The sequence below is a fragment of the Fomitiporia mediterranea genome (assembly GCF_000271605.1).
Source record: "Fomitiporia mediterranea MF3/22 unplaced genomic scaffold FOMMEscaffold_13, whole genome shotgun sequence".
In the NCBI taxonomy this organism is placed as follows: domain Eukaryota; kingdom Fungi; phylum Basidiomycota; class Agaricomycetes; order Hymenochaetales; family Hymenochaetaceae; genus Fomitiporia; species Fomitiporia mediterranea.
Window position 1 is genome coordinate 238,612 of NW_006760398.1, and position 10,366 is coordinate 248,977.

Sequence of the window (10,366 nt, forward strand, 5' to 3'; positions counted from 1 at the left end):
TATTATACCTTATTGTTAACAATTTTACAGAATGTACATACTCTAACCACTATTACAAGTACAAGTGCAAACCTTGTCAATGTGTATTCCAATTCCTACAAACTTTACTTACAATAGTGTATCAAATCCTCTTATGAGTCACAATACTCTTTTGTTAGGTACTTTACAACAGATACACAGAACCATTACACAAGCCCTGCTAACACTTCTTCCAAGCCCTACAAACAATACCTACAATGTTGTACTGAATCCTATAGGTGTGCAAAATGTCTCCATTATACTCTCTTCTATCATACTTTAAATGTATACATTGTTCCATGTATTGTAGTTTAGTTTTGTAAATACTATATTGTCAGACTACAACATTCAGAAGGAGTCTACTATATTTATTATATTTTACATCTATTATTTAACTTGATATATTTTATGTGTGTATATTTTGGCCACATCTCACAGGTAAATCTTTTCCCTGAATCACATAATGATGTAGATCATTATGTGATTCAGGGTCGTCCCTAATTAGGCCGTGGGAGTCAGGGCCCGGATGCGAAAAGTACGCGACTGGCGTTGATGAGTATGACATAATCGGAATTTCCACATTCGCGTCAACTTTACGCGTGCGCGCTGCGGGCGACGTGTCCTATCCCCTACTCCTCTACCCTCATCTCAGCTCATCTTCAGGCTTAAAATCTCTAGCTAGAACAGAGGAATAAACAATAGAACTCTATATAGAGTCAAGAGAGACTGCCACAAACGAGTACGCTCGTCGTATTCGCACTGCTGAATGACTGGAACTCCTTCACTGCGTGTTCCATACACAAGCGAGAAACACCATGGCTTTTAAATCCGGATTAAGCTATGCAGTGCTTTTGTTCTCGCTAGCTCTATTCAACTTGGTCCATATTGTCGAAGCACAAGGTCAACCAGAAGTAACCTACACTACGTTTCGCAACTTCCCTTCTCGACTGTTTTTCTTCGACGACGCACCGGTGCGTCCTTTATGCGCATAAATGGGGACTATGTCTAACTATTTCCTAGGCTTCCATATATTTTGACTCAATAGACGGAATAGTTTACGTGTCGCAAGATGAAGGGAAGAGTTGGAAGGAAGCAGACATCCCCAAAGGCGAAGCATTGCAGGTTATCGAGCATCCTTCCGACAACCAATATGTGCGTTTGTCCTCAATTTCTCTCCTAACCCTACTGACTTCCAGCAGGCTTTCGTACTGACGAAGGGCACGAAACACTATCGAACTTCGAACCGAGGTCAAACCTGGCAATCATTTGAGATGCCTGTACCGCCTTCATATGTGCCCTTCCCACTATCTTTCCATTCCGACCCGAGTAATTTCGGATATATATTGTATCAGGGCACCAAATGTGTCAGATCCACGTTTGGTTGGGGCTCTATCTGCCACGACGAGACATACTATACTACGGATGCTTTTTCGACAACTCCGGACCTCTTGCTGTCGGAAACATCACGTTGCCAATTTGCCCACTCCTCAAAGGACTTCAAACACGACGCACATCACGATCTCATATACTGTGTTGCTTTCGATACAACGTCAAGCACGGGTACTCATTCGCTCTCGTCGTCACGGTTGTTCGCATCCACGGATTTCTTTAAGAATGATCAACGAACCGTCGATTTAGGCATTGGCAAGAATGCGCGTGGTGTTCTCGCGTTCGCCATCGTCTCCAAATTTGCTGTGGTCGCTCTCAAGGACCTTGCAGGTTCAGGTGATATGTTGCTCTACGTTAGCGTTGATGCGCAAACTTGGGCGCGTGCTCATTTCCCTCACCAATCAAGCGCACAATTGCGGGAGAATGCATACACGATTGTCGAAGGAACGACGCATTCTCTTGGTGTTGACGTCCTGTTACACGCCCAGGCCACAATTGGCACGTTCTTCGTTAGCAACTCCAACGGCACCTACTTCGTCGAAAGTTTGCGCGACACAAATCGAAATGACCTCGGATTCGTCGATTTTGAAAACATCTATGGGGTTGAAGGTGTCGGGATTGCGAATGTCGTCGCAAACGCACAAGACGTGGAAGGACGAGGTGTTCCGAAGCAACTTCAGAGTCGTATTACTTTCGACGATGGTTCGACCTGGACTCGCTTAACTCCACCCGACCGTGATACATCCGGTTCAACCATCGGATGCAACCCAAGCGATCAGGATGCATGTTCGTTACATCTCCACAGCGTTACTGCACCGCACAACTTCGGGCGCATTTTCAGTTCGCCTGCTCCAGGCCTTGTCCTTGCTGTGGGTTCCGTCGGACCATACCTGAAACCATACGAAGAATGTGATACCTTTCTGAGTACCGATGCCGGAATTACCTGGAAAATGGTATCACGGGAAGCACACAAGTACGAATTTGGTGATCAGGGTAGTATCATGGTACTCGTGAACGATGAAGATGGCGTTAATGAAGTACGCTATACAAGCGACCTCGGACGCTCTTGGACGACACTCACGCTTGACCATCGGTTCCGAGCTCGTGCATTAACAACCGTACCGGATTCGACATCTCAGAAGTTCATGCTTGTCGGACAGCTAGCCCGAAAAGATCAGACGGGTGACGGTCGTTTTGTTGTCATATACCTTGATTTCGCGCCGACGCGTAATCGTCAATGTGGTGATAACGACTTCGAAAGATGGTATGCGCGTAGTGGTAGCAGCAGCGAATGCATCATGGGGTAAGTGGAACATTCTACTGATTCAACTACTGACGCCAGGACTGACCGTTGATGATCATTAGGCACAAGCAATGGTACCGCCGTCGCAAGCCCGATGCCGACTGCTACGTCGGACACAAGTTCGACGATCCAGTTGAGCACGAAGACAACTGTCCTTGTACAGATGCGGATTACGAATGCGACTACAACTTCATTCGCAACGGTGATCAATGCGTGCCAGCAGGACCAGAACCAATTCCAGCAGGCACCTGCAATGATCCGAACGGCAAGTACATGGGATCATCTGGATACCGTCTCATTCCTGGGAATACTTGCGACCAGAGCCGTGGAAAGAAAAATGATAATCCTGTTGAGAAAGATTGCTCTCAAGCACAACCGGAGGAAGGTGAAGTCACTCACCAGACTTTCGAATTTGCATCAGAGATCGCACAGTATGCTTATTTCAAAGAATCAACTGTGAGTTGCTATCTATGCTTGGCTACAAAATCGACTCACATTATTACAGACCATTCTCGTACGCCTCCACGACGGTAGTATCTGGCAATCGAGCAACGAAGGTTATTCATGGAACCAACTCTTCCCCGACGAACGATTCGTTGTCTTCTACCTCCACACTTATTCCCACGACCGCGGTTATCTCCTCACAGCATCCAACAAATTCTACTACACAACCGACACAGGGAAAAACTGGCATTCTCAAGACGCACCATCCCCACCAAACACCTTCGGAGCAGTAATCATGCATTTCCATCCCAATTCCGAGTACATCATTTGGACAGGGGACGTAGACTGTACAGGAAATGGGAATAATTGTCACTCGGAGGCGCGTTTCTCCACTGACAACGGTCGGAACTGGCATTTCATCGAATCCTATGTCCGGAATTGCGCGTGGGCGCGCGATAAAGAGCTTAAGATTGATAGCTCGCAGATTATTTGCGAGTCCTATAAGGAGAAGCAGGGCAATCAACGGCTCTTCAACGTCGATATTAACCCTCTGCAACTTGTTGGTGGGGCGCAGTTCTACAGGAATAAGCAGGTTATCTTCGACCGTGTCGTTGGTTTTGCTAAGTTCTCAGAGTTCCTTATCGTTGCGGAGGTAAGCAGACATTAGTTATTAATTTACCGCATACTTAATGGCTTTCCATCCAGTATCTTGAGGAGCAGAGGGCGCTGGATCTTCAGGTCTCTCTAGACGGAAAGAACTTCGCAGCTGGTGTCTTCCCGCCGACTCTTCGGCCTCAGAACCATGTACGTCGACCAATGAAATCTCTGTCATAGTCTCTGACCTATTCTCCAGGCATACACAATTCTCGAATCCAGCACGAAAGCTGTATTCATGCACCTCACGACTTCAGAATTCCCTGCACCATATTGGGGAGCGATCATGAAGTCAAACGGTAATGGTACATATTTCGGTGTCTCAGCTGACTATGTCAACCGGAACGACCGCGGCTACGTTGACTTTGAGAAGATGATTAACCTCGATGGGATTGCGCTTATTAACGTCGTGTCTAATCCTCAGGAGGCTGTCTTTTCGGGGAGGAAGAAGCTTCAGTCGAGGATTACACACAATGACGGTTAGTCGCAATTAATTCATGTTGCTTTGGATGAATTTCTTAATGCGATTACCTTAAGGTGGTACCTGGAAGCCGTTGATGCCGCCAAGCGTCGATTCTCATGGACAATCATATGACTGTTCTTCCACGGTACGTTTTTACTTCATCACAATTTTGGCGACCGCTTAATTCGTCTTGCAGAAGTGTGGACTCCAAATTCACGGTTATACCGAACGCTTCGACACTCGCGCGACTTACAGCAGCCCATCCGTCCCAGGCCTAGTCATGGCCGTCGGCAACGTAGGAGAAAAGCTCGCTCCATACGGTGACAGCGATACCTTCCTAAGCCGGGACGCCGGTTTCTCCTGGCAAGAGATACACAAAGATGCACATCTTTGGGAGTTCGGAGACTATGGCTCGATCCTCGTCATCGCCAACGACGAAGAACCAACAGATCATGTTTTATTCAGTACGGACGAGGGTCTTACCTGGCGTGAATACAAGTTCTCGGAGCAGGAGAAGGTCCGTGTGAAGTCGATTGTTACGGTTCCACAGGATACGAGTCGGCGATTCATACTTTTCGGGTTTTACCCTCGGTCTATATCGTCGGCTGTTGCTATTCATTTGGATTTCTCGTCGCTGACCCGTAAACAATGTAAGATCTAATTATGACTACTGATGGTATGGCGTTAATAACATCTTTACAGGCGTTCTTGATCCGGAAAATCCGGGCCAAGATGACTTTGAATGGTGGAGTCCAGCAGAGCAACGTCAGGAGAGGTGTCTCTTCGGACGACAGGTACGTCGAGCGGTTTTGAGACTTACAATAACGGAAGTCTAACACTGACATTCTGACAGACATTGTATCATCGTCGCATTCGTGACAGGAATTGTTACGTCGGCAAACAGCAAAGGATCGAAGAGAAGTTCGTCGAGAACTGTCAATGCAGCGACATCGACTTCGAATGGTACGTCTCCCACTGACCGTTCACATTCGTGTTCTAACCTGTATCACAGCGAGTTCAACCACGTTAGAAACGACGCTGGCGAATGTGTCCTAGTTCCTGGAGCAACGCCTTTACCAGACGATGATTCATGTCCATACGGCGAAGAATACTGGTACGAACGCACAGCATACCGCAAGATCCCATATTCTTCCTGTGAAGGTGGCCAACGCCCAGACAGAGGGACCGCACATCTATGTCCCGGCCTTCGAGGACACGGATTCTTCTTCTGGGTCTTTGTCCTTTTCGTACCGATAGCATTAGCTGGCTTGGTAGGATATTGGATCTACCGGCGTAGCGGCCTTGCAAGAGGGTACGCTGCCATTTACTCCCCGTTCAGCTCATCTACTTATAAGATTACTAACTTGCTTATTTACAGCACGATCCGTCTTCCTGGACCTGATCTCCGACCTGCATACTCTAACTCAAGCTTCCTGGACACGCTTGCTTCTGTACCATGGTTTATCATCGGTCTGGCCGGCATCGCTTGGGAGCGTATTTCATTAAGTTTGCCCTTCGGTCGCCGAGGCTTCCGCGCGCGCAGTGGGTACAGACACGTCCCTGTCGATGAGGACGCGCAAGTGCTACGATTCGAAGATGAGGACTGAGCTTATATGTTCATTCGTATGAGTGTGTGGACTCAATGGGACCCAGCAAAGCCGGATACTGGTAGTATTAGACGATAGTATCCAGTCTCGCACGTGGGAGGTGAAAGTATTGTATTAATCTGTTTTTTCTTTTATTCTTTATTCCCCTTTCTTTCTTTTTCTTTCTTACATTTGTGATATTCGAATTACGCATATTCGTACTTTTTTTTCTCTTACAATTATGCTACGTTTTCCGCTCCTGTTGCTTTCTGCTTTCTCTCTCCAACAATGGTATCTTATTTAACACTGGAACCAGATGGTATTTTCATTTACAGTATTAACGTTATGCACTTTCAGCTGTTCATTGAATTTTAGATTGCCCAGGGTAAAGCATGCAGCGCTGCAGTACTAGGAAACATTGGCCGTGATCAAGTAGAAAACACGCTATAGGGTAGACCTTTCCCAAACATGTGTGCAAGCCACAAATAATCCCAGCCCAGCCATCGTAACGACCTTGTATCAACATTATGCCACGCCACACCGGAGGCCGGCTCCATCGCATGGCATACCCTCGGAGCAAGGAAAAGCCACAAAGTGGAGGGGAGATCCCGAGGTCCAGTCTAAGTCTAAGAATGGTTTTGCGTTCTGTCCGAGTCCCCCGCTCACCCTTGCAATTATTTTCCACTTATACCACGGAGATTCCTAGATTCAGTACATGCCAGTACGAGAGTCCCGCGCTTTCTATTCTTAATGTGGGTGGAGTGTGTGGTATGAAGTCAGTGACGGTGTGTAATGATCTACGAAGACCGACGATCGATGTGCATACAATTGTCTATGAGTATATACAGCATCCGAGTGTGCGTAAGTGGCTCATTTCAAGATAGCTCAATGAGCAGGGTGTCAGGACATTGCAATAACTTGACCAAATTAAACGGACATGAACTCGAGCAAGACATGGAAGCAATTTACAAGGCCTTTCTTAACTTTCTTACACATCTAATTCCTCTTACAAAAACTCCCGGAGTCTTACAGGGCATGTGAGTATAGGTATCACTAACGAATGAACGGAACTGTCGGACTTCCAGGAGGATTCGCCACTTCACTGCTTAGCGGTGTGAATGCGCCTGACACCCAAACTACCTACTAGTTCTCTTAGTTTAAACTGTATTACTATTGTAAAACGGATACTCGGGATATTCTCTATATTCATGCGGATGAACTATAAACTCCATGCATTTGTTAATCTTGCTGCAATACTGTTATCAAAGGAAGCTTAAGGCGATTTACATGTTTGGCTTGACGACTAGCCTTGAAAGTGCAATCCGATGTTACATGGAACAAAGTAATCATTGAGGAATTCTAGTAGCGATGGAAGGGCCTTCCCGCAGGACCTGCGGTGAGTAACTTCATTGTCACCTACGACGGAAGGATATTTTATTTCTACTTGCACTATGGTAGAATCGAAGCGTGGATACTAGTACTAGATAGATAGCATCTCTGAGCACCGATAGTCCTCTTTCTCAAAAGAGCACCTTTCCTTCTCCATATCTGTCGAATCTCATTCCCACATTGAAGTTATTCACGCAGTATGACACACAGGTATATTGCCATGTTGAGAAGATATCCTAGTACATTCCCACACGGCCCAAAAGAAGCAACACTTCGCGAGAATGGAAGCACCACGAGAATCATTGGCTTTTTTTTTGCAGAAAAAAAGGACAACTTAAGCTCCCGGATTATCTAATCACCCATAGTGCAAGGGGCGCCATAGGCCATGGCGTTTTGAAAACGCCGCTTCTTTTCTCCTCTCTCTGCCTTTTTCCCCTTCTTGTCCCCTTGTCTTCTCGAGCTTCTCATCCGGGCTTCTGAGCTCCCCACTCCGACTTCATCCCACTCCATCTGAGACTACAGTATTGCCCCTGGTAACTGCAGAGACGGCACGCAATGAGAGCTAAGTGCTAAAACAACAAGACAAGTAGACAAGAGTAAGAGAGTTATACCGTGCTGATCCGGATCGTCCTCGAGCTTCGTTGAACTAGAGCTTCACTAGCGCGTCGTTTGAAGGTTCACCTAGGTCCGCCTTGTGTACGACCAACAGCCAGCGAACCCATCTTCTCGATTCGCGGTGGAGCCCTTGATAGATATGAAGAATGCTGGATTGTTTGCATTCAACTCCAAGGCAAGGCGAGCGGAGAATCCAAGAACCCCAATAACGCATTCAATTACCAGTTATTAGCTCGCGCATGAGTTCGAAACGAAGATCGAACTTCGAAGCTCTCTGGAGCTCGTCAGCTCGTCTTATTGTCTTCGCCCAGTCTGGTAGGTATTCCCCGACCAACTAGATGAAATGGCTGTGTCTATCTTCATCTTCAGTCTTCACTTCCAGTAACCCTTTGCCCTCTTCACCTTATGCAGGGAAGGGGGACGCTCAGTGCTATATTAAGTCATTCATACTCTATCGTAACGATAGCATATGCAACGCATGACTTGTCTAGATTTCAAATTTCACAGCGGACTTAAGGTACGTATATAGGATTCTGAGCGGGGCTGATAGTAATGATATAAATCTTCTCGTCGCTAGTAGTCTGCATAGCGCGCTGATATAGATCAACTTGGGAAATAGAAGTAAATAGAAGAAAAAACTAGTTGGTAGTCGGTAGTCAGTGGTAATGACGAAGAGAACTCGTTCGTTATATTCCTATATCCGTTTGTTTAAATGGCGACGTGTAAACTTGTATTAATATTAATGGCGCCGAAGAACAACGCGCACCCACAAGTGTTAATTTGGTATTTGTTGTTTGTGCTTGTTGTTTATGTTAATCTCATGACGAGGATTAGAGTTTGTACCCGCGTGCGTGCATGGAATCCCACAATTCTGCTGAACACAATGTATCAAAAGGAATCCATGAACGTCGGGGACTTGCACATTCCCGTGCCGTATTGCCCAGTTCTCCTGTTCTTTAGACTGGCTACTCGCGATGAGGCGATGATCCTTGACGATCGTTGACTAAATGCTGAAGCATACAATTTTCACGTTTACGCGGGTCAGCCGTGAGCTAGAAGTCGTATACGGGATATCCCAAGTTATAATCCACAGCTTCTCTTGCATTCGCACTCTCGCATTCCCCTTGCGATCGGGGAAGCAAAACTCCCGAGGACGGTCTACTCAGCACACATTTCTCATTGGTCTTTTGTTTGCCGCAGAACGAACGAGAAACGAGCGAGTGTGTGATCAAGCAATCAGAATTCCGCGCTGTGCGCCGTATCGCGTAGCGAGAGAGACGGATTACATCATGCTTGAACTGTGCCCAGCGAAACGAGTCGAAGACTCGAAGACTATCAGCAAGGACAAACACAAATCTCTCCGACCGCCGCCACTGTACGGTAAGTACGGGAGAAGAATGCCGCGCCGTCGGACGTTCATACAGACCAAGCCAAATCTGCGGTCACCAATATCCCATCCATCTCTCCTGTCTGTCCTCCGCTGGCACTGGAACAACATCAAGCGAAAAGCCCGTACTCCCGTAGTCCCGGTCATTCACTTTCCGTCATCTTCAACAACTTGACAACAAGCTTAATTTTTAAGTACTTCTACCTGTCCGCCGAACTAGCCATGTCTCCGCCGCCAGACAACCCCGCCCTCACTGTCGATCGATCCGAACTACCCAATGTATCCAATGCTCAAGTGCATTGCATTAATGCATAAATCACCTCGAGGTCTGCCTCGAGGCTAAGAAAACTACTAAATATTACATAATTCTCATATAGATCATCAGCAAAAAGTAAACCTCGGTAAGTCCGGGTCGGCGTCGGCGCTTAGATAGTACGAACTGACATCAAATTAAGCAATTTTGATGGTGCCCTGGCTGGACCCCAGATCAACGGGTCCATCATCTGTCCGCAAATCGAATCTCATTCTCCAATCTGGGTTCGTACTGACTGCTTCCGGCTGCTTATGTCATTTACAGCCACATACCCGCTAGGTTGGCTTGTTCTTTGCGTCGACTTGCAAAGAAGAAAATGCTAGAAAAACGAGAAAGCCAACAAACAAGCGGTGATGAGCCTAATGTCGAGCGGGCCGTCGGTCAACACGGGCTTCCCACAAACGTCCCTTCTACCACTCATTTTTCCTTTTTTTTATTCCTCCGAGAAAACGTAATCGTGTCTTGCTCGACTACACACTAGGGCAAACTCACCGTCCGTGCCGAGCCGCTCCCCTAACGTCCCTGGAAGAAATTCGAAATTCAGCTGGTGCGATGTAATGCTCGCAAAGGGAAAGTTGTCAAATAACGAAATATCTTAAAGTCAGGCAATATAAGCTTTGCCTGCACGAGGCGGCAACCAAACGAATCTCAATTCCATTCAGGTGAAGAAAAATGATATCACCTTTTTCTTCCATCTCTTCTTCTTCCTCTCTTCTATCCTGTGTATTTCCGTAATTATGAAAATTTCTGTGCTCACTAAATCCACAGAATCGAATTTTAATACACGAATGTATGCACGCACGGA

General features: G+C 46.6%; 2 protein-coding genes across 2 annotated transcripts; both read left to right on the top strand.

The window, feature by feature from the left end:
- Positions 1–833: 833 nt before the first annotated feature.
- Positions 834–5,878, top strand: FOMMEDRAFT_94631 (signal sequence binding protein; the record flags this gene model as incomplete). The annotated part of the gene is made up of 13 exons (XM_007270380.1): positions 834–989; positions 1,039–1,170; positions 1,218–2,710; positions 2,773–3,166; positions 3,216–3,806; positions 3,860–3,958; positions 4,008–4,287; positions 4,346–4,416; positions 4,468–4,921; positions 4,974–5,065; positions 5,125–5,234; positions 5,284–5,583; positions 5,650–5,878. 13 exons carry the CDS (start codon positions 834–836, stop codon positions 5,876–5,878), a joined length of 4,401 nt encoding a protein of 1,466 aa, XP_007270442.1.
- Positions 5,879–8,100: 2,222 nt separating this feature from the next.
- Positions 8,101–10,078, top strand: FOMMEDRAFT_160671 (uncharacterized protein; the record flags this gene model as incomplete). Its single annotated transcript, XM_007270402.1, has 9 exons — positions 8,101–8,176; positions 8,231–8,300; positions 8,369–8,378; positions 8,878–9,241; positions 9,286–9,542; positions 9,634–9,649; positions 9,704–9,785; positions 9,826–9,964; positions 10,043–10,078. 9 exons carry the CDS (start codon positions 8,101–8,103, stop codon positions 10,076–10,078), a joined length of 1,050 nt encoding a protein of 349 aa, XP_007270464.1.
- Positions 10,079–10,366: the final 288 nt, after the last annotated feature.